The sequence below is a fragment of the Micropterus salmoides genome, unplaced genomic scaffold (assembly GCF_014851395.1).
Source record: "Micropterus salmoides isolate LMB-PRFRI ecotype aquatic unplaced genomic scaffold, ASM1485139v1 Ms_hic_scaffold_1, whole genome shotgun sequence".
NCBI classification, from domain to species: domain Eukaryota; kingdom Metazoa; phylum Chordata; class Actinopteri; order Centrarchiformes; family Centrarchidae; genus Micropterus; species Micropterus salmoides.
Genome location: NW_024040040.1, coordinates 15,408,657 through 15,435,182, shown reverse-complemented (window position 1 = coordinate 15,435,182; position 26,526 = coordinate 15,408,657). Strand labels below are relative to the sequence as shown.

At 38.3% G+C, this 26,526-nt stretch overlaps 2 protein-coding genes and 1 long non-coding RNA gene across 4 annotated transcripts; 2 read left to right on the top strand and 1 right to left on the bottom strand.

The window, feature by feature from the left end:
- Positions 1–488: 488 nt before the first annotated feature.
- Positions 489–6,296, top strand: LOC119903589 (insulin receptor substrate 2-B-like). Of its 2 annotated transcripts, none has more exons than XM_038719835.1 (6): positions 489–588; positions 1,711–2,209; positions 3,250–3,499; positions 3,916–4,165; positions 4,248–4,884; positions 5,475–6,296. In XM_038719835.1, exons 1-6 carry the CDS (start codon positions 549–551, stop codon positions 5,884–5,886), a joined length of 2,088 nt encoding a protein of 695 aa, XP_038575763.1. In that variant the 5' UTR covers positions 489–548; the 3' UTR covers positions 5,887–6,296. The 2 variants fall into 2 exon arrangements, with proteins under 2 accessions (XP_038575763.1, XP_038575769.1); XM_038719841.1 differs by having other exon boundaries at positions 498–655.
- A 14,588-nt stretch (positions 6,297–20,884) lies between these two features.
- Positions 20,885–22,938, bottom strand: LOC119903581. The gene is made up of 2 exons (XR_005444543.1): positions 22,758–22,938; positions 20,885–21,641 (listed from the first exon to the last, which is right to left on the bottom strand). It is a non-coding gene; the product is annotated as an uncharacterized LOC119903581 (long non-coding RNA).
- A 69-nt stretch (positions 22,939–23,007) lies between these two features.
- On the top strand, positions 23,008–25,549 carry wu:fb74b10. The gene is made up of 3 exons (XM_038719822.1): positions 23,008–23,308; positions 24,295–24,464; positions 24,637–25,549. The coding sequence occupies exons 1-3, from the start codon at positions 23,149–23,151 to the stop codon at positions 25,213–25,215; spliced, it is 909 nt and encodes a 302-aa protein (XP_038575750.1). The 5' UTR covers positions 23,008–23,148; the 3' UTR covers positions 25,216–25,549.
- Positions 25,550–26,526: the final 977 nt, after the last annotated feature.

Genomic DNA, 26,526 nt, shown 5'->3' with positions numbered 1-26,526 from the left:
GTAAAGTAGGTATATCAAGAAGTAGGGGAGCAAAGAGGAAAGAGCAGGTGATAATAAGTAGGCTGAGAATTGGGCATAGCAATCTTAACAGCACACTTTTAATTACAGGAAAACATCCTACAGGAATGTGTGAGCAACGTCAGGAGGCTGAAACAGCAGAACATATTCTTATAACATGCAGGAAATTTACTCAGGAAAGACAAGAAATGATAACACAGTTAAAAAAAATAGGACGGATAGATAATACAGTAACAAGTTTATTGGAGTATGGAGAAAGTGTGGAGGGTAGGAAATGGATATTTGGTTTTCTGAGGGCTACTGGATTAGATAAGCGGATTTAGTAAGAATGGAAGCAAAGGGTAAATAAAAACTGAAGGTGGCAGTAATGCAACTCAATGGATGCCAGCTGCCGTAAAAACCCAAAGAAGAAGAAGAAGAAGAAGAAGAAGAAGAAGAAGAAGAAGGAGGTTGGGTTTTTACGAGTTGCTCCTGAAGGCCACACTGATTGACACACCTGAGCCGACAAACTGACTGAAGACCCGAGAGTCATGAAAGATGAGACTGAAAATCAATGTTTGACTTCTTCAGGTAGCCTGAAATGAAAAGAGACACTTCCCTTATTTCCAGTTGTAATGTTTATACCTGTCATTTTCAGGTAAGTTTTAATCAAACAATTTTGGGCTAATAAGTTACTGTGGTCACGCACCTAGTTAGCTAACTTTGCTAATTAGCTTAACGTCCACTATGCTGGTCTAGGCTTATCCTTGAATTAAATTAATGAGCTGGCAAAAAGTTATTTTAAAGCCTGGTTAACCTGTCAATGTTTACAAAATGCCAGGAAATTATGTGAAACTTCTACGTTAAGTTAAGCATGGAAGCAATGTCCTTGTTTTATCTGACCAACAGTCAACACCCAGAAATGTTCATGTTGTAATGCAATAAAATAGTAAAGAGCAGCAAGTCTAATGTTTGTCATTTTTGAAATAGTGTCTTACGTACTAATTTAAGCATTAGCAATTAATTATGGAGTGTATCAGGTCAATATATAGGCGTAATTTATTCATAAGTCAGCTATATTTCAACTAAAATTTTTGTATTTTTTAAAGTATCAGTGTATTAAACATTTTACTTATATAAACATGCTTCTGAATGTGCCTTAGACCTATATTAAATATTTCTTTTTCGGTATTTAAATATTTGCTGGCTAAAGGAGCTTTAACTTAAAAGCACTAATGTTAAAGCTTAATGGTTAAGGATGCTACCAAATTTGGAATTCCTTTATACACAGCACAAATTGATCCTTAAACTAGGAGGTTTTAGCAATAGGAAATACTTTCTCTATCCTGTGATTATAGTGTTTTCACAATTTTTAAAAGTGATCTGGAAACACTGGAAGTTTACCTTTTGTAAGGTGCACTGCTATAGTAGATCAGGATGATCACCATGCAGTGAACTGATTAAGTTGGATTGTTGGCAAGTTTAACACTTAACCTCATTAAGATCTGGTCACTACGGACGTCCAGGACCTCTGGAGGTTGCTAAAGTAGCGACCTGTGCTAATCCTACTTTAGATATAAACTGAACACATGTTTGGTTTATCTTTTAATTATTATTTCTTCCTTCTGGTTATGTGTGCAACAAATGTTATTTTAAGTTAATCTTTTTCTCCCGTAAGCTATATTTTTATCTTCCTCTGTGTGCATTTTGCAGGTTTCCGGCTTGAAATGAATGAAACAGCAGAAAGTCAGAACAGGTGTGCAAACCACAAGAGATCTCTTCCTGCTTGCAGCTCCCCTGTGTCTACCACCAGCTGCACCTCCACCAAAATGTGGCTGCCAGTCGAATCACCTCTGCGTGCTCCCTGGATGAATGACCGCCAAGTGGAGCAGGACCAGGATTCTCGGGACCAACATCACGTTAGGAGGCAGTCAAGTCCTCCTCCACGTTTCTATGAGGAACTCTTCTGTACCAGCCATATAACTCTGGTGCCTCTCGCTGGCGCCCTCGTGACCTCTTCCAGGCCGCAGAGCGATGTGGTGAAACAAGGTTACCTGGGGAAGCTGGAGCGGACCTACCAGAGATATTTTGTCCTGAGAGCAGGAAGTCACACCGGGCCGAGTCGACTGGAGTGGTACAAGAGCCAGGAGAAGTTTACAGCAATGGAGAAGTCTGCTGGTAAAGCTGCGCTGTTTGGCTCAAGCAAGCAAGGGTTGGTTAAAGTAACTTAAACCAATTCAAGGTTTTCAAGGGGCTTCACAGTAACTCATGCCATCAGCAGTTGATGAATGTCTGTTTTCTATAGGCTATACCAAAATAATTTGTTTGAGAGCCTGAATATGTCCGCTGCTTTGCCTAATTTATTGGGAAAACACTACTTTCAGGACTGAAGCTTCATTGTAGAATATTTTGTAGTTTGAGTTTGCTGAACACTTAGGGAATATTTGTGAATTATGAGAAATATGCTTGTTCACTTTTTAACCAAGAATTAGAGAAGGTTGATAAATACTCACATATCTGTGTATTCCTTGTGGAGGTAGGTGAAGGTTATTTTAGCTTAGCATAAAGACTTTAAACAGGGAAAGTTGTTAGCGAGGCTCTCTCCAAAGGTAAATATCTGCTCCTTTGGCTCTGATGTAGCTGCCTCTCTCTGTCTGTAGTCACGACTCTGTCTTGTTCAATATCCCGCCCAGTGTCCCAGTTAAACCATTGAACAGTCACAGCCTGTAGGGTTTTACTCAATGGAGGTGAAAGCGACGGCTTTTAAATCAGTCCCACTCCTGTAACCCAGTCATTGCACTTCAGAAGAGGAAAGAAATTTTTCAGAATTATTACTTTAAATCTGTTGATCTGTACGAATAACCTATCAACTACGAACGGTTTCACCCATAGCGGTGACTTCCTGGAGTCTGGTAACTCACTTTTGGCAAAAATGTGAATAATCTAATTTCCCCAAATAACAAACAAAAAATGTTGTCGTTATTTTTTTTTTTTAAATTTTTTAATCAAACAAAATTTAAGTACCCTGAATTAGCTTTTACCCCTTGACCGCGACCTCCTAATTGATAATCTGTCCTTCATGGTAGTTTAAAAAAACAAAAACAAAAGTGTAAATAAGACCTCCTGCTGTTTGATGGGGCTGTGAATGTTTTTTTTTTTTGGTAGCTCAGTAACATTAAAAACTTGTGGATTCATTATTGTGAAAATGTCAATCTGTAAAGTAACCAAAGAAACATTACAATCTATCTTCAGGGTGATTTACCTGAGGTGCTGTCTTGGTGTGAGCCGGATTGGCAGTTCCAGGAAAGGCCACACAGTGGCGCTGTATGCCAAGGATCAGACCATGGTGCTAGTGGTGGAGGACCAGTGGGAGCAAGAAGAGTGGTATCTGGCTGTCAAGAAACTGATGGAGGAAGAGCTGAAGGATGAAGAGCATGGAGAAGGGTTTGATGAAGAGGATGATGGGTATTGCACTCTGCCCCCTGCTGCTTTCTTCAAAGAGGTCAGACCAGATTTTTATTGTATAGATACTTTGAGATATATTTACCTTATATTCAAAGGTGCTGGTAAGTCATATGGGATGGCTTCTGAAAATGACTCATCCATTTTAAACCCCCAAAAGGGAAAGAAGGAAATCCAAGGTTAAGGTAATAACAGTCTGCCAACAGTTTTTACTATTTCCAAAATATCAACCGTATGATGCAGAATTCACCTTTCTGTAGTCAGGTGACTGTAGTTTGAGGTTGTGTCTAGATGATGACCTTAGATTTGCGAAACTCTAATCACCCTTGTGAAAGACTATTGGACATAAAATAATTTACATTTTTTAATAAAATAAAAAAAAGGACCACCAGTTCTTTTTTAGATATAAAGGTTCCTGCCCGATCTTTGCCCCTGCTCCCTTCACCTTGGTCTAAGGTTTGGCCCGTCACAGTAAAGCCCAGAGGTCTGGGCTGTTCCAAGTCCCTGGCAGGGGAGTGCCGGCTCTGCCTCACAGCCACGTCCCTCATCTTGGTCAGAGTGAGCACATGCAGCGATTTGCCTTCTGTTACGATACCTTTGCTGAGTGTGCGGCGCTTTGGCCACTTGGATGGCTCGTTCTTCTTGGAGCTTGGCAGGTCGGCACCAAACGGTCCTGGAGAGATCTGGATGGAAGCAAGAGACCAAGGTAATTAAGATGTGTTGTTTTGACTCATTGCTGCCTTAACATACGATTGTGACCCCTTTTTCTCTATGTCTGGTCTGAACAGGAAGCCCAGTAGTAGCCCAGCACATTCATGAAGTGGTTCGCGAGACTGTAAGGGCACTACGAGCTCTTCCTGACTTCAGCCGGTCACCGACTTCCAACCACAATCAGCTTCAATCCCTTCTGGCCTCAAAACGCTGCAGACCCAAAAACAGAGACAAGCTGGTGCATGTGAGACCACTTGGTTCTTGCCTGGCCCCGCCCCCCAGAAATGCTGAAAGTCCAAAACAATGTAACCTAGAGCCCTGCAAACCAGATCAAACAGAGCCAGGATCTACTCTGAGCTCTACCTCATATCTCAGCCCTGTCAGATCCCATCAGAGCTCCATGTCAGAGATGGGAAGCTACGTGGAAATGAAGATGGACCATCATCTCCCTGTGAACAAAGGGAAGGGAAGCGACTGCAGAAGAGCTGCCATTGTAACCGGGGACCACTGCAGTGTTGCTGCCTGTGGGATGGAGGGCTGGGAGCTGGAGGAGGAGGGGGGGCAGGGGCAGGGGTACATGACAATGTCACCACAGGTAAGCCACAGTTTGTCTGTGCTGCCTCAGGATGACTATGTTACCATGGCGAGCCCACATAAACACAACTGGCCCTCCTACTTTCCCCCCTCCACTTCCCTAAAGACATCGTTCAACAGGTTAGTTTGACTTGCGACAAAATGATTGTAAGTTATCAAATCAGTGTTGGAGAGAAATTCCTAATTTCCTGTGTTACCCAGCAAGCTCAACAGTACTTGCACCGTTTACCTGTTGTCTTGATAAATTCAGTATAGTATCCATATCCCTTGTTGCACCAAGAATACTGTGAGGTGTTCCACTTCCCCAGAATGATGTTAAGCTACTGTGAATCAACACTACTTTTGAATTTTACAATAAAAGTTCACTACAGGTGAAAAAACAGTGACTTGGGTTTTGTTGATGGTAGCTCAGCGTCTCCTAGGCTGAAAAACTGAAAATAATGTATAGGAGTATGTAATCATTTCTGTTTAAAAAAGAGACGTAGAGGAGTGGTCAGTTATTGTTTTAGTTCAGTTTATTGCAGTATAAATACCATTACATTTGTTAGTTAGTACAGTGAATATAAAAAAAAAAAGTACAGATTAAACAAATTTACTGTTTGGCATTTAGCTGGGGTGTATTTGTGACACTTGATCGGATCCACAAAAAATAAAAGCCTCAGGATTTACACAAGATTAAAACTTGTAAAATACAACTCTGTCCTCTGTAGCTCCACCTGTGGCTGCAGCTCTCCTCTGCACCCGTCACATCCTCAGACCAACAAGCAGAGTCAGCCACACTGGCTTGTGACCTCGGCCCAGCAGGCAGAAACAGAAACTGGCCAATCACAGATGAGCATTAGCTGCTCCACTCGACCACAGGATGATGCAGGGCAGAAGCAGAAATCAGCCAAGCAGGGACGACTCCCATCACAAACCAGGGCCACTTTGTCTCCTGTGAGGAGTGTTGATGGGTCTGGCATGAGGACTCCTTTTGTCACAAGTGGACCAGGCTATGTCAGGCCAGTCCAGGCTAGTCCGAACTCCGGTACAAGCCGGTCTAGTCGACTCCAAGCTGTATCGGGACAATCTGTTAGACATGGGCTGTCATGGTGCCTACCTTCTTGCCTGAGGCCAAGCTGAGTATTTGTAATAATTCACTCTTTTGTTTACATCTGAACATGAACTATTTATTCTGGTGCAGCAGGTGACGTTACAGGCTTCAAGAAGTAAAAACTTCAAACTGATGAAGGAATAATTGAATGAAACATTTTAGTGTGACTGTTGCTGGCACTTGTTGCACTTGATCACTTGCATGTTGCACACTTGATGTGACAACGCACATGCATATAAAACTGGAGCTTACACTGAATACTGCAGAATATGTTTGGAAAAGTAAAGTTTTAGTCTTATTTGTCTATTAATGCACTTTGATTTCAGTTTTTCCTTCATGTTTGGATTAAATCAAACCTTGGGTTTTGGTCTATACTACACAGCACTTGAAGATGCTCCACTATTATATGAAAAGAATAAAGTCACATCAATGCACATTTTATCCAGTGTTTCATTGACAACATTCACAACAGTTCACAGGCTCAGGATCAAATGTGGGCTGTTTTCCACTCAGCAGTGTTGTCATGCTATTCAGTCAAACGCAAAAGTGTCAATATTTAGAAGATGCAGAAAACATTGTTTCTCTTATTTAGTCTACGGTCATTCATAGAAATGGTAGACAAAACAATATAAACAGTATAATGTAATCCAATCTAAAAATGTATTTTCCAATCTGATCATATAATTGAATCAACAAATCTCTAAAACAGCACAAAAATGAGACTTTGTAACCTTCATGATGGGAGGATGAAGTAGGTGTACCTAATAAACTGACAACTGACTGAATGGTTGCTTTTTGAAGTCCTTTAGAGTCCAGTGCAGAAGGACATGTTTTGATCAGATTGTTGTAAAAGTGTAAAAATGTCTGTTCTGTTTAATGATTTCCTAATCTTGTCTTTGGATACCCTTCTGAGTAAGTTTATCAACTGGTTGCTAAAAAAGAGAAATGGGGGAAGTGGGAGAAATGATAATTTAAATATACAGACAGTATGGAGTCAGAGTTATGCTGGCATGCTCTCGACTTGATGAACTTGGAATATCTTGAATACAGAGCTCACTGTCACCCACATCTGTTAAGAAGAGTAGTCCTCATTCAAATGAAGGTAGTAGGTTTTATCTGCCAGATATTAAACTTTGAATAAGCTGTAAAGCAGTTTCACAGCTGTGTGCCTGACATGGTGTTCTCGTAAAGCTGCGTCATCAGTTTCATAATGACTATAAAACAGAGTTCTTACAGTGGGGGCAGAAATGTAACTTTTTAAAGAGAAGAAAGATCATAAATTCTCCCAATTCAGTGTCATATTTAGAGTTTAAGGTGGACTTATGTTTGTCTTTTCCAGCCACAGAGATACAGCAGCAGTTTTTAAGGTGTAGGTATATTACTGGGAAGAAAGTTATTGGAGAAATAAGATAAAATTAACGTATTTCATATTTGTCAGGTGTATTATTTTCTGCTATAAAGATGTTTCACTCCTGAGCACCCTAAATGGTTGGTTAGTCTTCTCCAGTGTCATCTAGGATATGACTATGACACAGAATAATTGAGTGGGGATAAAATATTACACTGCTAAAGAGAAAGGAAGATAACTGGTCCCTACTATTCATCATCTTTAGAGTTTGAGCTGTACATTTTCTGTCTACACATGGCACAAGAAATGGATCATTCTCCAGTTGTTTTTATTCATAAAGTCAGATGTGCTGAACTTATTCTCTGTCTTGCTATGTAAAGGACACATACTGTCTGCATACATCCTATGATACTGGGCTGGACGATACAGTTCTTTGGATTTGATAGGAAACAAGAACTTATAGGTTAAAGTACCAACTTTCAGCTTTAATTTGTACGTGCATCCACATAAAGTCCATGTGTAAGTTGTATTCTTTTATACATACCCAATTTCAGGTTAGAAAAAGTAATTGGAAAATGAAAATACCCACACATAGAGCAGACATATTTCATATTTGGTGTAAAATACTGCAAACTTTGACTGGAGAACCACAACAATGAAGACTGTGTCAGTGTCCAGATATGGGCTGCACTGTACCCTGGCATGGCCCTTAGTCTGTGAATGTGACTAACATGTACATTTTGCATAATCTACCTGCATATCTCATGTACTGAACTGCCTTTAACTAATTTCTCTTCAGATAAATATTAATCTTCATTCAAATTGGACAGATAAGCAGGTGTTCCCCGCCCGCCTGGACCCTATATAAAGAGCTCACTGCAAGCAGGTTGCAGCTTCAGAGAATTTCCTTCACTGAAGACATCTTCACTAACGTGTGACGTGACTTTGACGACCAACTCCTGCCTGGACCACAGCCGGTGAACCAGCCAGCCAGCCAAACAACCAACTGAGCAAGAAATAAGGTAGGGAATCTTACTTGAAAAAGCTTCTATAAGTGCTTGCCCACTGAGAGTCCTTCAATTATCTGTTTTAAAATTTGTTGACTAAACAAAAAGTCCATAGTTAGTTTACTGTAATAGTTGATTTCAATTAGAGGAAACTGTGAAATTATCAACTCAATGTAAATGTGATCAAACTTGCTGATATTTCTGCAGTGCTAAACAAAACTATTCTGAATTTGCAAAGCTTTGGATTTTGGAGAAAGAATTTCTAGTCATGATTTTTTAATGTAGGAGTTTGTCCTGTGACAGAAGGCAAGGCCACTTATAAAAAAAAACTATATTAAAGTTAACCAAAGCCACCTGCCCTTCTGAAACAAATACATTTTCAAATAAAGAGACAAATAAGAGTTATGCAGGGAAGTGCGAACATGGACAGTAGGTACAAGCTATTGTGTAATGCTGTGAATTATTATGAGCAAAATACCAGACTTCACTGCAGCTCTGCAACACATGAAAACACTTTTGGTTATACACTTATACAGGTTGTAGAGGTAATCCACAAATAAGTTGGTGCAAATACTTTTTTGGATGTCACACTGTAAATTATCTGTGAGAGCAATGTTGTTCTGTTTTTTCTTCACCAGTGAACTATGAGGATCCAGATTGCCTGTTTGCTTCTTGGGCTGCTCTTTGCCATAGAGCTGTCTGAGGCCAAAAATGGACCCCAAAAGGGCTCTGATGCTTCAAAGAAGACCAAAAAGCCCTCAGGGACTGCCCTGACCTTCCAACAGAAGCATATCAACAAGGACATGACGGAAGATCAATGTAATGAAAAAATGAAGGCAGTCAATAAAAAAAATCAATGCAAGGAAAAAAATACCTTTATCCTTAGTGAAGAAGGTCTAGTGAATGACCTATGTAAGGATGTTAATGATAACAAACACAAAGAAAGTACAGATGCGTTTAAGATTGTCAATTGTATCCATGATAAAACCAGTAAACACCCTAAGTGTGCATACAAGGGGGAAACTTCTGAAGAAAAGATTACAGTCACATGTAAAGACAAGAAGCCTGTGCACTATGGAAAGTCTAACGAAAACAACAGTTAAGTGACAAGTTTGTTTCAGGTTGCTTAACAATACAGAAGTTAATGTAACAAATATATGTGTGGTCCAAAACATAACAAAAGAAATCTCTAAATACAAATGTCAAATTTTCCACTGTAAAATGTGATCATTTCACTGTTTTAAATGAGCTGTGTCTACTTTTATTTAACATTTCCTATAAGACATTTCTGTGTTTTGGAATCTGGTTTCAATGTAATCCTACACAACTTTATTTTATTTAAACCTGCTACATGTACTCTAACAGACATTTACTGTAATTTAAAAGAAATGTCTCTGTTGTTATAATTGTCATCAAGATTAAAATTAAAAGTTTGAATCATCACAAAGACTGTCAGTGATTTCATATTTATTGCCCATTGATTTACATTAATATTGTAAAAAAAATACTTATTTTAATGAAAGATTTAAAACACACACTTAGATGTATTTCCTTTAGACTACTGCTGTGGAATGTAATGGAAGTATGTTTATTGTATTAAAGTACAACTTTGAGGTACTTGTACTCTGCTTGACTATTTCAGTTGTACTACTTTAGATGTGTACTCTACTACATGTCAGAGAGAAATATTGGACTTTAGGTTAAACATCCAAAGTGTATAAAGTAATTAACATCAGTTTCACCTCCACCATCTACAACATGATGCTGCTGCTTATATAGTAAATGCGTCAGTGATAATAAATTCTATAATAGTGTAACATTGACATAGAGTACATTGTAGCCTGCTTATTGTAGTAATACGACCCATGTTTAAAAATATAAGACTACATTGTTACAGCATCTATGTAGATATTAAAGTGGTGACTGTTAGACTTCTATTTGTAGATGTACTTTTTCTTAGTAGTTCTCCATCATTGAATATTTTATGCTGTACAGACTGTAGGCTATATAAAAAGAAGGGCCTTTGTATCTGTCATATTGTCTGCCTGAATTGCTGGTGCATTAGTTGTATGGTGCAAAATTAAATAGGATAGGTTGAGTATGCATGCCAAATACAGAAAAACTGCATTTTTAAATAAAATATCAAAAGTAAAGCCTGGCAGGATACACGAGCCTCAGAATTTACCAAGAGGTTATGCTATTGTTTTGACTAAAATACAATTCTCTGTCCTCTGTAGCTCCATCTCTGATAGCTACTCTCCTCTGCACCCATCACACCATTAGACCAACGAGCAGTCATCTGCACTGGCTGGTGACCTCGGCCCAGCAGGCAGAAACAGAAGCTGGCCAATCATAGATGAGCAGGGCAGGAGCAGGGCCACTTTGTCTCCTGTGAGGAGCGATGATGGGTATAGCATGAAGACTCCTTTTGGCACAAGTGGGCCATGCTATGCAAGGCCAGTCCAAGGCCAGTCCGAACTCCGATACAAGCCGGTCTTGTCCATTCCAAGCTGTATCAGAACAATCTGTTATATACCAGCTGTCGTGGTGTCTGCCTTCTTGCCTGAGGCCAAGCTGAGTGTTTGTAATAATAAAGTCTTTTGTTTACATCTCAGTAATCTAAACAGGAGCTAATTATTTATTCTGGTGCAGCAAGTGATAAAACAGGCTACAAGAAGAAAAACGGTCAAGCTGATGACTATTCGAATTTAATACATTAAATTAACTAGGGCAGGACCAGAAGCAAACAGGTAATTTGGATCCTCATGGTTCTCTGGTGAAGAAAAACCAGAACAACATTGTTCTTACAGATAATTTACAGTGTGTAGTAATTTAAAACATATTTGTGGATTATTTTCCTCTACAACCTGTATAAGTGTACAACCATTTGCTATAAATAGGCTCAATCAAGTGTTTTCAGGTGTTGCAGAGTAAAGTCTGGCATTGTGCTTGCAATTCACAGCATTAATTAATAGCTTGTCCCATCTGTCCATGTCCCATTTCTTATTTTCTCCTCCTTCCTGCATAACTCTTTTGTCTCTCGCTGCCTTATTTGAAAATCTATTTGTTTCAGAAGGGCAGCTGTAACTTAACTTTAATTTAGTTTAGTAAGTTCCAAGGTTTTCTCCTTGTCGATTAGTGCATCTGATAGCAGAACGACCATCCCGCATTTGGGCAACACAAAAGTAACAAACTCAAAGTAACAGTGTATCACTTGCTTCCTAAATGCCAGGCAGTGGAAAATAACGTATTTTTTGCCTTCCGAGGAAGCGTTCCCCTTGACATTACGTGAAATCTATGAATTTCGTGAGTTGTGTGTTCCTCACATGGGCTTACTGAATCCATTGGACTGGTAGATTTAGCTCGGTGCTCTTCCAAAGGACAAGAGTGACAGGCAACTCCTCCATAACCATATGATAGGCATCATGGTATATATGCAAGAATTTGAAATAGTTAAAAAACAAATGAAACTTAATTCAGTATCCTAATATGCTGCAAAGATGAGTATGTTTCACAAGTTGGCATATCAGAATCAGAATCTGAATCAGCTTATTTGCCAGGTATGTCTACAGGAAATTATACATTGCTCACTATGTGCTTTACTTGTACAATAATAAAATAATAAAATCTAACATAGGCCACAGTATAGACAGATTGAGACAATAGTGCAAAGAGCAGAGTGCAAAGGACGCATGACTAAATTGTTATTATCATTACTATTTTGTACATGTCGTAGGTTGATGTGACATAAAGGTACACATAAATGTACACGGTGCGATGAAGGATGGTGCAAAGGATGTTGGAATAAGTATTATGTGCACATGTTATGTACTTGAGGTAAGTGGATTTGGTGTACAGGATATCCAATATGACAATATTGTCAGAAGTCAGCTGTTCATGAGTGATGGCTTGTGGGATAAAATTTTTCCTGTGTCTGTTGGTTTTGGAATACAGTGCATTGTAGCGCCTACCAGAGGGGAGAAGCTGGAGCAGGTTATGTCTGGGGTGAGATGGATCAGCAGTGATGTTTCTTGCCTGTTTCCTGACTCTGGCAGTGACTGTGGCTCAGGAGGTAGAGCAGGTTTCCCGTTAACTGGCAGGTCGACGGTTCAGTCCAGGCTGCATGTCGAAGTGTCCTTGGGCAAGATACTGAACCCCGAATTGCCCCTGGTGTTCCACCAGTATCTGAATGTGAGTGAATGGTAAATGCAGATGTAGTGTAAAAGCGCTTTGAGTAGTCCAAAAGACTAGAAAGGCTGTATACTAATACGGAGCATTTACATTTACTCTGGAAAAAAAAGTCCTGTATGGAGGGCAGGTTGGATCTTTTCTGCCGTCCTGACTGTCTGTATAAAGAAGTATTTCAAGTTTATAGAATTGGCAGGGAAATGTGTTATTTGTATTTGTCTTTATTTTATTTTTTTACCTTTTAAGGAATCATCTTATAAGATAATATTGCTTGGAGTAACATTGCTGAATACATTGCTAAAATCATCTTATGTAGTTGCTAAAATGCATTGTTTAATTACCATTCTAAAGACGTTCTGTAGTCATAATGTTTAAACAACTCCGTGCTATTCAGTAATAAAAAAAAAAGCAAGTTAAGGCACCCAGGGGGCAGGGTTCGGTTGAAATGTTAATGCTTTGGGGAATGGTATATTTACAAGATTTGACACCATAATGTTTAAATGTACTGATGATTTGAAGAAAGAGAAATTTATTCAGTGTGACAAAAAGAGTCCCTGACAACCCTGACAAATGCAGAGGCGTCGTATCTCATAAGACAATGTGGGTGGGTCAAGAGTTGAACTGGTCGCAAAATAGCATTTGAAAACCAGCTATAAAGGTTAAGAGTGGTGTCACCCAGAAAAACAAGATGATAGGTGTGAATTGTAAGGGGTGGAGTAGTTAGGAGAAAACGAGAAGTGAAAAGCACATGACTGCGAATTGTTCGCTATCACATCTGTGGTGATAACAACTCCCCATTTTGACCTCTGCATTACCAAAATATACTAAGATGCTTTTGCATGAAATCAGCAATATCATTTTAAAAAGTGTATTAAAATATTTAAATGTTGGTTTGGGTATGTTTTGCTTATGATGAAATCAGCTTAATGTTTTTAAGAATGTAATAAGGATGACAAATAATTGAAAACAATTGAGGATGCTAAATTGCAAATAGTTTTAATAACAATTATGTGTTAACATGCCAAATAAATTCAGTATACATAAAGTGTATAAGTGGTAAAAATTGGTTTATAATTATTTTAGAATTTTAGAAAGAATTTGTATAAATGTGAAAATTTTAAATATTTCAGTTTAACAGAAACATATTTTGCCAAAAAATGACACAATTAACTTTATTATTACTGTTGTTTATTATAAATGTACTGATTGATTTGTTTACAATCTGATGCATTTCAACTATAGATTTTGTTTAACTTTGACTATACCTATCATTTTTACCTATTTCTTATGTTACCTATCTGCTTGATCTAAAGATATGTTTTGTAATGTACTATTAAAGTTCATATCAGGAGGGAATTTGCAGAAATAGAAAAGCAACTGTCTGCTGTGTGCATGTGTTCCATATTTGGTGTGATATGAATAACAGGCCCATCACAAAGTACTTGACATGCTTTGGACACATTTGGACATCCAATCACAAAAGGACATGTCTGCATGGACACTAGAGATCAACCAATCCCAGAAAGCATGGATCATACAAGGTTCTGTCACATCCTGTCTGTTTTATATATATAAGTTACAATTTTTGGTATTATACAGTGGGGCAAGTCTGTGTACTTTCCTTTGAGTGAACAGCTCAAGGTACAACAGAGTAGGGCTTCAAAAACTCTTAATTTTCCACCCTCCTGAGCTTGGTGAGTATTTCCACACTGCTTACACACTAGGGCCATGTCTCACACTGACAAAACTCAGTAACTGGTTAAAAGGAGTTCATACCATACTGTGTCACCTCTACTCCTAGGGGGAGCAGGAGGGGGGGCTGATGTACTTGACTGTCCAACAAGAGCAGGTGGACCAGAGCCTGCAGTTGGAACCAGCCTGTCATCAGGTCCCTCTCCTGACGAAATCTAGAGGAGGAAGGCAGTATGCTATTGAAGAGTGGGACTTCCTACAATCAATAGACACAAGCCTTTTCTCTCTCAAAATGCCAACATCTTCTTCAATGGAGGTTTAGTCTTTTAGATTTAACCTTAATTGGTAGGTAACCCACAGTCATGGTCTCATTGACTCCTGTAGTAACTGCAGGCTGAGTTCTCCTCAACTTCTTTATCTTGCAAAATCTTCCTTGCTGAGTGTGGACACGTGCTGTATGTTTTTTTTTCAGCTGCTTTAATTAAAAAACCCAAAATGAGAGTTTAACATCTTTATTTTTATGGCAAATGCACTTTTCTATCAACGAAACATCAATTTTGGAGACTTCCAAGAAGTGTGGTAAGTAGAGTGTCGATCTTGAAAGCTGTAGCTCTCAAACTTTTGTTGTCTCCGATCTTTATTATTAGTGTGAGAGATGTAGTTTACCTGTTGGTGCCTCTACAGTATTTGACAAATTACTGATAGAGCAGCAATTTGCAGCGGTAGCAGTCACAGCTAACAGCTGCCAGCTCTGACACACATTTTCTTTTGGAAATGCTTATTTTAGTTTTTATGTAAGATTTTTTAATGTAGAAATATAATATAATAATGTAGATATTTTTCCTGTGACAGAAACACAGGCACTTGTAAAAACTAACTCCCGTTGCCCTTCTGAAACGAATACCTTTTCAAATAAAAAGACACAGAGGAGTTATGCAGGGAGATGGAGAAGATAAGCAAACTTTCAATCCAGTCTCAGCCTGTGCAGGACATAGACAGTAGGAACATGCTATTGTGTAATGCTGTAATGATAATTGTAAGCAATTACCAGACTTCACTGCAGCTCTGCAACACATGGAAACTCTTTTAAACATGTGGGATTGAGCCTTTATTTACAGCAAATTGTTACACACACAGTTTTGGGAAGAAAATAATAATACATTTATATTTTTAAATAAAAATAATATTACCCTACTAAAGACAAGGAAAAATGGTAAAGGTCCCTACTTTTCGTCATCTTAGGGTTTGAGCTGTACCTTTTATGTACACACATGGTACAAGATATGTATTATTGTCCAGTCATTCTCGCTTTCACACTTTACTTCCTAAATATTGCTGTTGGATACAGATCCCGATGCGCAGAATCGTCCAATATGCACGTTCATCTTGTGACAATGGGCTGGTTGTTTTTCTCCTGAATAAAGTCAGATGCGCTGGACTTATTTTCTGCCTCGCTACATACAGGACACATTCTTCCTGCATATGTTCTATGATACTGGACTGGACGTCTTTGGATTCGTTTTTTTGGATATGATATGAAACAAGGACTTAAAGGTTCCAACTTTCTGCTTTAAGTAAATTGTGTAAGTTGTAGTCTTTTACACATAGCCCCAAATTTAGGGTTGAAAAACTAATTGGACAAATGAAAACCACACATAGAGCAGACATATTTAATATTTGGTGTATTACTTTGTAAACTATAACTGGAGAGCCACAACAATGAAGACTGCATCAGTGTCCAGATATGGGCTGCACTGTACCCTGGCATGGCCCTGAGTCTGTGAACTTGCCTAACATGTATATTTTGCATAATCTATCTGCAATTCTTTTTTTCTTAAAAGAAGAGAAAAAGAGGATTTTTTCAGGAAGGAGGAGAAAATTTTGCTTAAATTACTGCAAAGATATCACTTTGGATATCACACTGTAAATTATCTGTAAGAAGAATGTTGTTCTGCTTTTTCTTCACCAGTGAAACATGAGGATCCAGTTTGCCTGTTTGCTTCTGGTGCTGCTCTTTGCCACAGAGATTTTTGCAGTCAAGGACAGTCCTCTGAAATTTAAAGACAAGCATATCGTTGAAAAGATGAATGAAAATGATTGTGATGCTAAAATGGAAGCCATCAATAAGGGAGCACAGCAATGCAGGAAGACCAATACCTTCATCCAGAGCGAGGAAAGTCAAGTGATAGAGCTCTGTAGTGGTGTTATGAATAATAGATCTGTAACAAGTACCAAATCCTTTCATATTATTGAGTGTACCGAATCTGATTGCTGTAAATATAGTAATAATATAGGTAAATGTTCCAACAAAACCATTACAGTCACATGTTTTAATCAGAAGCCTGTGCACTATGGAGAGCCTAAAAACAATTTATTTCTGTTTTGTTTTACCAAATACAGAAGTTATTGTCAAAGTATAGAAAAAAATGTAAGTGTGTTCCATAAAATAACATGTAACTGGTACATATACTTTAGCAGACATTTACTGTAATGTCCCTGCTCTTGTAATTGGCATAAAGATTAAAAAATACAATCATTTATATTTCCCTTTGATTTAATTGAATATAGTAAAGAATTGCTTATTTTAATGAAAGATTTAAAACACATTGTTCGATGTATTTCCTTGTTCTTGTAAGGCGTCAACACTGTCTGCCAAAAAAGAGACAATAGAGGGAGAAGAACTCATGGAGGTAATGTTATTGGTTTATCAGAATCCGCTTTAATGGCCATGTATGTGTACACATTCTAGGAATTACATTGCAATGCACATACACAAACAAACAAACAAATGCCCAACAAGAAGCAGACATACTATAGTGTACAGTACACACACATCATAGTCAAAAAACAACATTTGAAGACAGCAAGACAATAGTGCAGTAAGCATAAAACAAGGATGCTGTAATAAATATGTTTGTGCAGGTGTTATTATGTAGGCCACATGATGTGATGTAGGTGGATATAATACACTCACCTAAAGGATTATTAGGAACACCTGTTCAATTTCTCATTAATGCAATTATCTAATCAACCAATCACATGGCAGTTGCTTCAATGCATTTAGGGGTGTGGTCCTGGTCAAGACAATCTCCTGAACTCCAAACTGAATGTCAGAATGGGAAAGAAAGGTGATTTAAGCAATTTTTAAGCGTGGCATGGTTGTTGGTGCCAGACGGGCCGGTCTGAGTATTTCACAATCTGCTCAGTTACTGGGATTTTCACGCACAACCATTTCTAGGGTTTACAAAGAATGGTGTGAAAAGGGAAAAACATCCAGTATGCTGCAGTCCTGTGGGCGAAAATGCCTTGTTGATGCTAGAGGTCAGAGGAGAATGGGCCGACTGATTCAAGCTGATAGAAGAGCAACTTTGACTGAAATAACCACTCGTTACAACCGAGGTATGCAGCAAAGCATTTGTGAAGCCACAACACACATAACCTTGAGGCGGATGGGCTACAACAGCAGAAGACCCCACCGGGTACCACTCATCTCCACTACAAATAGGAAAAAGAGGCTACAATTTGCAAGAGCTCACCAAAATTGGACAGTTGAAGAAAAATGTTGCCTGGTCTGATGAGTCTCGATTTCTGTTGAGACATTCAGATGGTAGAGTCAGAATTTGGCGTAAACAGAATGAGAACATGGATCCATCGTGCCTTGTTACCACTGTGCAGGCTGGTGGTGGTGGTGTAATGGTGTGGGGGATGTTTTCTTGGCACACTTTAGGCCTCTTAGTGCCAATTGAGCATCGTTTAAATGCCACGGCCTACCTGAGCATTGTTTCTGACCATGTCCATCCCTTTATGGCCACCATGTACCCATCCTCTGATGGCTACTTCCAGCAGGATAATGCACCATGTCACAAAGCTCGAATCATTTCAAATTGGTTTCTTGAACATGACAATGAGTTCACTGTACTAAAATGGCCCCCACAGTCACCAGATCTCAACCCAATAGAACATCTTTGGGATGTGGTGGAACGGGAGCTTCGTGCCCTGGATGTGCATCCCACAAATGTCCATCAACTGCAAAATGCTATCTTATCAATATGGGCCAACATTTCTAAAGAATGCTTTCAGCACCTTGTTGAATCAATGCCACGTAGAATTAAGGCAGTTCTGAAGGCGAAAGGGGGTCAAAGGGGGTCACAGTATTAGTATGGTGTTCCTAATAATCCTTTAGGTGAGTGTATATACAGTATATACAATATGAATATCTACTGAATTACAAAAATGACTAATAAATAGTAAACGGTATAAATATATAAAGTATAATATTAATCTACAATCAATATTTACCATTATATTGCATTGCAAGGTAGCAAAAAATTACAGAACACTGCATTATAGCATTAATAGTAACATTAGTTGAGTCGTGCAGCAAATATGAGATTAGGAATAAACACCAAATAACTTTATTTCACTTTGGCTACAGTCACGTTCTCTGTGTAAATGAGTCCAGTGATAAGCAGGATGATTTTCGAGCTCAGGCTCTCCAGTGAGGAAGAGGCTGAGAAATGGCTGCAGGACCTTCAGCATTCCTCCACCTTAACATGAAGGAAAGTCAGAACCTACCCACAGTCAGAGCGATACAATGCATAGAGTTGCATGATGTATGTTTCTTGTCCTCAAAAGACGCATGGAGGACAGGAAGTAAAGGTAAAATGCAAGATAAACCTGTGTGCACCGTACCATAGAGCCCTGGGGGTAAAATGATGCCATATTTATTGAAAAATTATTCCATCCATCGTCAACTGTTTATCCTGCGTACAGTGTTGTGGGGGGCTGGAGCCAATCCCAGCTCACATTGGGTGAAAGGTGGGGTACACCCTGGATATTTCATTTCATTTCATTTATTATACAGGAAAAGTTTAAGAACAACAATTTAGTTACAGTAAACGGGCCTGACTCAGTTTAAAAACTGGTTTACAGCAGGTTTCTGTTCAGCAGCAACATAGAACAATAAACACAATTTCAATACATTTATACAAGATATTATTATTGACTAGACAGATACAAACAAGTGAAACATTAAATACGGGGAAACAAGACTAAAAACAATACATGAACAATCAATGTGTACAAGTATGACTGTTAAGAAGAATCAGTTTATATGACTTTTTGAAATATGTGATGGATGATAATGTTCGAATATGATGGGGAATGTCATTCCAAATTTTAGTGTAAATATAGAAAAAAGTTTTCTGATCGTAGTTGTTTTTGTATGATGGAACTGGAATGAGTGCCTGTGAGACTGACCTAGTGAATCGTAGTGGTCTCATGTTGTATGTCGAAAGAAGACCTTTAATTACACAATCTGCAAAAAGATTAAAAATTAACAAATAAACACATCATGATCCACACATACAGATAGAACGTAAACTACAAACAAGAATGAACTAGTACATGTACAAATATGTAATGCATCAGAGAGAAGAAAGATAATAAATGCTCCCTATTCAGTGGCATATTTAGAGTTTAAGGTGGACTTATGTTTGTCTTTTTCCAGCCACAGAGATGCAGTAGCAGTTTTTCAGATGTGTGGGTGAAAATGTTTTCTTTGATTATTTAGACTATTAACAATCATGGAAGAGTCACAGAGCAGTAAGCAAGCATTTTAATGTTGTTGGTTTGTACTTTAACACACTGGATTATTAAAGATGAAACAACGGTCACAAGTTTAATGTGCTGACATTTAGCTTTATGTTGGGTCCACATTTAACAGTGTAGTTACTGTTTGATACAAACTCTACTAATATTTGGGGAAAAGAAGTTTTCGGACGAATGAACACACTTCATATTTGTTTGAAACTTCTTTGCGGTCAATGAGTCTTTGACCCATAGACAGTGACAGACACTGGGTATTGTCCCTGGTAATGCTCTGCCACATTGCAGTGTTTCTTTTATTGCGACATACCACAGATGTTGCAAGGTTTACTTATAGAGTAGCTGCTGACAGTGATTTGTGGTTGAGTTGAATTTCGTTGGATTACTTCAGTGAACAGTTTCAAAGTGCTCCAAGGATTTGGAGTAAGACCCTGACTAACGGTTTTCCTTGGTTGTGTATTCTTTAATGTTCAGTCATTAGTTTAATTTACCATCTTCTCTCTCTTTCCTGCATCTTAGTCTCCCTCTGCTTCACTCTTACTGCACAGCATGTGAGGTCTGAATGGAGAGATGGGTCACAAGATGTCTTTGTTCATGATCATTTTGTTCAATAAGCTGTTGCAATGAACCAAGTTCATTTGAATATTCAGGCTAGAGGATGGAAACATGAGCCACAAGAGTTATGGCGATGTGTTCTTGGCTCAGTGAACCTGGGCACATCTTGCTATCTTTTACCTCTTCATCTCCATTAGGATATGCCTAATAGTACTCAGCTTAGATTAGTTTAGAGTTTCATCTTTCTGAATAAACTGTAAAGATGTTTCACTGCACCTTACATGGTTGGTTACTCTTCCCATCATCACGGTAGTGAATAGGACACAAAATGAGCGGGGATAAAACATTACACTTCTGGAGACAAAGGAAGATGATAAATGGTCCCTTCTTCCCATCTAAAGTGTTTGAGCTGTACCTTTTTTTATGCAAATGATACGTGATATGGATGCTGCTGCTGCGGCTTGTAGTCTTCAAAGACGATGTTGTTGAGCTCCAATATCATCCATGTCACTCCAGAGACACAAGCAGTTTAAAAGCACAGCGTGCTGTATATGGAGGTGTGTGAATGTTTTATTTGAATAACCACAATCCACCGTTAAAAGTGTTCTAGTCATTCTCACTGAGACTTTAGTTACTCACACAACTTTATTGTATTAAAACTTGCTACATATACTTAAACATTTATTTCATTTTTAAATTTAAAAGAAATTTCCCTGTGGTTTTTATTGAGACATGAGATTAAAAAATGCAAAAAAATGTTGAAACATCATGTCTGTTTTCTCAAATATATCCTATATTATCCATTTATTTACATTGATATAATAAATAGTTACTTATTTTAGTGAAAGAGTTCAAACACATTGTTAGATGCATTTCCTTTTTATGTATGAAATAACTGTCTTATGGTTAATTGAACAAGACGTCAAAAGGTAAATTATTCAGCTTTCTGTCTTCAACAGCTGTTTGAATTATTTTTCATTGTGACATGAATTTTTCTGAAAATCAGACCACAGAAAAGAAAGTAAAGAGGTGTTTTACATTTCATGGTTGCAAGCAGAAGCAGCATGGACCTGACAGAAAATACTAAAAAAGACTGTAACAATTCTGCTGTGTTTCAAAGCTCTGCCTGCACTGAATAAGGAGCAACGTCATCCAGGTAATAGTTATCCAAAGTGCTTTCAAGATCAAGAGCAACTAGACTTGGTTGAAGATGTTTCGCCTCTCATCCAAGAGGCTTCTTCAGTTCTGAGTGACTTGCAGGGAATCCCATCTATTTAACCTTTGTGGAGTGGTTATCAAATGGATGGATACACCTTGGGTTGTTTGTGCTCCTGCCCCAAAACGACACCCATACCAGTCCATTTTCTTTTTGTTTTTTTTTGAAAATCTAGAATATATACAAACAAGTTAGCAAAGGCAAGAAAATTTACAGTGGTGGAAATGAACTATAGCAGCAGACAAGATAAATAAAATAATTAAATGCAAACAAAGGAGGAGCACAAGAGTGACAATAGACACATTAAGCAAGGAGGTAAACTTTTTTTTGCACTTCTATTCATTTTATCCATAGCTTTCTACTTATACTGTATATAAAAGGTACATATGTGACTTTGACCCATTTTTATCAACATGGATCCCAGTTATTGTATGTAAATAATGCATTACATTTACTGAAGAGGGTTTCCAGCTTGATCCTTCCCTTTATTAAGGCAAGGTTGTCAGCATTTCTGACTATAGTAAAATGAATTAATGATATTGCTGAAGGCTGGCAATACAGGCCAAAAATAACTAAAGCAAACTGAGCATATAAAGTTAGCCTACACGCTGCAACATTATCCTCTCTTTGGTCATTTTGCAAAAGTAGTAACATTCATAGCTTGCCTATTGGATTCAGTTATTGTTGACAGTTCAAAACATAAGCAACATAGCAATTTATGCCATAAGAGAGTAAATGCTTAATAGCAAATGATGACTAACATGGTGATCGATTTCCTATATCCACCATGGTCGATGGATTTCTTTTTTTTTGTAGGATGGATTGTAGAAAATTCAAATACAACAAAATGTCAACAATCTGAAAAATAAAATATTGTTGAAACAGTATTATATTACAGCAAAGGCAAAACAATACACACCAAAAGAAAGAAGTAAATTGTGAGTGCCTTATTGAAGTATCATAAATTAGTCCAGTAAAGAAATACGTTTCTGGCATTCCTTATTGATTATACTATTGTTATATTATTGATTGGCTTATACAATCCCATCATTCCTGTCCGTCATGTATTGCAATATACATTATTTACAGTATGTCGCAAGTAACACAATGTGGTCGATGGATTTTATCATTTGAGAACGGTGCGTCGCTTAAATGTTGCTACTGTGGGAAGGCATTATCCAGTGTACCATATGCTACAGGAGGTAAGAAAGGAAGCACTGAAGCACCTTTCCTTAGCTGTTAGAGAATTCAACCTGCTGTTATCATGGCTGCCATTTAAATACTTACAGGTCACTTCACTGTTAGGCACCTTCCTAAGCAAAAAATACTTTTCATACGCTGCCTTCGTCCGCAGCCATCGAGGCTCGCCGACGCATCGCGACGCCAGACAGATATCCAGCACGAAGTCGGCGACTCCACACCCTGTGGCGTGAAGAGTGTCGTCATTGGCAGTGACTGCCTACAACCAATGAGAGAGCAGGGTAGGGGGTGAAGTCACCGGAAGGGAATCCCGCGAAATATGTGAGGGAAGCATCGTCCGCGTAGAAAGGGGAGAAATCAGCTGTACTTTAAATAAAAAAGAAAGCAGCTGTACAACTGTGATCATTAACAACACACAGCGCCAAGTCTGCAGGAAAGGACAAGAAGAAGAAGAAGACGACAAACGAGAAGCAGCAACATGGCGACAACAAAAGTGTGGACACAAGCATTGGAGCAAAACCTAATTGAACTTTGGCAGCAGCACGAGTGCCTTTATGATGTTGCAAACGAGATGTACCACAACCGAGCTGAGAAAGAGAAGAGGTGGACAGAGGTCGCCAGTGCTCTTCAACAGCCAGGTGAGCCAAATATGTTCATACAGTAGGAGCTAACGATAGTTACCGTAGTGACGAGAGATCTATGATGCATTCACGTCGCTGCTGTAATCAAACACGAGACTGAAGCCAGCTGTTGAGCAGAAAGTTAAAGGAAACCCAACATGCAGAGCCACTGATTACATTTACATTTACTCATTTAGCAGACGCTTTTATCTGAAGCGACTTACATTTGAGGAACAACATACAAGTATCAACAGAGCATCAAATACAGATCTACAACTGACGATACATACTGGTAAGAGCAGCAATAAGTACTAGTAAGAGCTAATAGTACATATCACATCAATGGGGTAAATACCTAGGGAAGGAAGTAAGAGTTAACAAAAAGTGCAATCAATACAAGATCATTGTAGGGGATAGAAGAAGAAGAGCATAGGAAGTGCATGTTAGAGGTTAGGGGTTAGAGGTGTTATAAGATTAGACATCTTAAACACACTTTTAAATTTATAAAACCTTTATTCTATTTGTGATAAAAAAAAATATAAAAGCAACATGTACCACTATACCCAACTCTGTCAACTCTGGACTAGATAGACATACATTTTGTCTGTACTTAGACAATAACTTCACTATTATAACAAAACATACACATTCTTCCAGTTCAATGGACGGTTTTTGATCTGGGCATGGTCTAATGTGGTCTTGATGTGAAAAAAACCTTGTATATATCGCCCTTTATATTATTTTCACAAATAGAATAAATCTTTTATAAATCTAAAAGTGTGTTTCAGACAGCGTGAAGGCTCTGAATAAGATGCATAAACAGATGTGCAAGAAACAGAGGATCGGTCACTCAGCAATGTAAGTTAATGACAATGAATTAATGGCTATATTTATATAGCAGCATTATCTTTATCTCACCTGCTCAAACATCACTGCAGGTGCTACCAAGCACCTTAAGTAACAACTGACAACAGCACATTTTCTTTCTTGTTTTTCTCCTTCAGTTGAGGAAGTTAAAACCAGGGCAGTTTCCCTGCGAACGCAGTTTGTAAGGTTGGTGAAACCAAAACCGAGTGGGAGTGACAACAAACCCTTGACTCCTAGGCAAAGGTGGCTCCTCAGGGCCATGGGTTTCATCAAAAAATACGTTTCTCACCGTCCATGTGAAACCACTGTAAGTTATACAGTCTACACAACAGACTGCAAGCTTGTATGAGTGTTAGTACATTAGTAATGATGAAATGTTAAGGTATTTTTCCTTCTCTAATACAAAAAGTATAACATTGTTAAGGAGAGGTGAGAACAATGACCATGAATGTGGCATTTCTGTTTCATCTCTCTTCCAGCTTTGTGTGTCATTCAGCGAGCAGGATGACGGAGAGGACAGACCTGACACCCCATCAACAGCTAGCACATCAAATACTGCCTCCTCCCTTGACTCGTCAGACGAAGGAACTTCTTCAACAGCTGTCGAGGAAACTGCTTCACCTGCCTCAACTTACAGCAGGAACACACAAATGGAGTCAAGCACTAGGAGAGTCAAACGCAAGTGGAGGTCAGAAACTGACATCGAGCTGCAGAAGCTTGTATTCTTGAAGCAGATTGCAGCAAAAGGGGCTGCAGACCTAACGGCAGATGCATTTACAACATTTGGGAACCAGGTTGCCTCGGAGCTGAGGCTAATTCAAGACCCTGCGTACCTTACAAGACTGAAAAGGAACATAATGAATATGATCTATGACACTCAGGACACTGAAAGGAACAGATCCTTCTCTTCACATGCACCACCCACATCATACACATTTCAACCCGTCATTTTATCACCTGTTAAACTGGACGAATGTGTATGTAAGGAAGAAAAATACGAAACACAGATTACAGTCAAATGTGAAAATGAAGAGCCCGTGGACTATGGCTATCCATAATAACAAACGGTTCATTTTCTGTTTTGCTAAATAATAGAGGTTATTGTTTTAAAGAAAAATGTGTGTGTGGCCCATGAAATAACAGAATATCCCATCTTGTGCAAACTCCCACTGTAGAACGTACATGCACTGTTTTAAATGTTTACTTTTATTTATCCGACATTTCCTAGAAGAAATTTCTTTGATTTGGAATCTGGTTTTAATGCAAAAGTACACAACTTTATTGGATTAAAACCCACTACATATACTTTTACTGTAATGTAAAAGAAATGTCCCTGCAGTTGTATTTGGCATCAAGATTAAAAAATGCAAAATAAAGTTTGAAACATCACAATAACTGTGTCTGTTTAATATATATTGCGCATTGATGTACATGGCTGCATAATGAAACAAAATTTGTAGTCCTACTACTACACACACACAACATATAATTAAGTGTAGGTCTACATTAAAATATGGCAACATGTAAATATATCAATCTAGTAAAGAATTGCTTATTTTAATGAAAGATTAGCTTTAAAGTCAAACTGTAAATGATTTAGCTTTTTGTCTTTATTGATAAATTGTCTCAAATTAATTGATTTTATATTGTGAGATGAATTTTCCTGCCATAAATCAGAACACAGAAAACAAAGTGAGGAGGTGTTTCACATTTTAGTCCAGTCACAAATTGCACTGCTTTTCAAAGCTGTCCCCACTGAAGTAGCAGCAGCGCCCTCTGCTGTTTGTTGAAGGGAAGTGAAAAAGCTTACAGCACCTGGTGGGTGCACTTTGTAGGTAATAATGTAATTTAATTTCATGTTCATGTGGGGAAATTGTTTCAATGTAATCGGAAGTAATCCTGCCCAGAATTTATAAACCATACGCCAATATTTCTCTGTGTGTAAATGAACACAGATGTGATGATCTATAAAAGGAACTTCATGTTTAGTTTACTGTTGCTTACGGCCATACCACCCGGAGCATACCTGATCTTGACTGCTAAGCAGGGTTGGTTCTGGTTAATACTTGGATGGCCGACCACCTGGAAATACTAGGTGTTGTAAGCTTTTTACTTCTCTTCTTCAAACAGCAGAGGGTTAAAAGCCAAGGCGGTGTATGATTTACAAAAAAGATCTCATATATTTGTGCTATGGGAACTTTAAACTCCAGATTACCTTTCCGATGTTGTTACTTAATGTTGAGTTTTTTTCCTTGATTAATTTTACTCTATATATCCTCCTTTTCCTTTGTCCAGGCAACACACATGGTTTTTAAGTATTGATAGGTAATGGAGAAAAAATTAATAGTTTAATTTCTTTAATACCTTCT

Bases quoted from the DNA above. Each gene is read 5' to 3' on its own strand.
- wu:fb74b10 (XM_038719822.1), top strand. From the start codon at position 23,149: ATGGCGACAACAAAAGTGTGGACACAAGCATTGGAGCAAAACCTAATT. The intron at 23,309-24,294 runs GTGAGCCAAATA...TTTCTCCTTCAG, and splicing joins CAGTGCTCTTCAACAGCCAG to TTGAGGAAGTTAAAACCAGG. The intron at 24,465-24,636 runs GTAAGTTATACA...TCTCTCTTCCAG, and splicing joins ACCGTCCATGTGAAACCACT to CTTTGTGTGTCATTCAGCGA.
- LOC119903589 (XM_038719835.1), top strand. From the start codon at position 549: ATGAAAGATGAGACTGAAAATCAATGTTTGACTTCTTCAG. The intron at 589-1,710 runs GTAGCCTGAAAT...TGCATTTTGCAG, and splicing joins TCAATGTTTGACTTCTTCAG to GTTTCCGGCTTGAAATGAAT. The intron at 2,210-3,249 runs GTTGGTTAAAGT...ATCTATCTTCAG, and splicing joins TTTGGCTCAAGCAAGCAAGG to GGTGATTTACCTGAGGTGCT.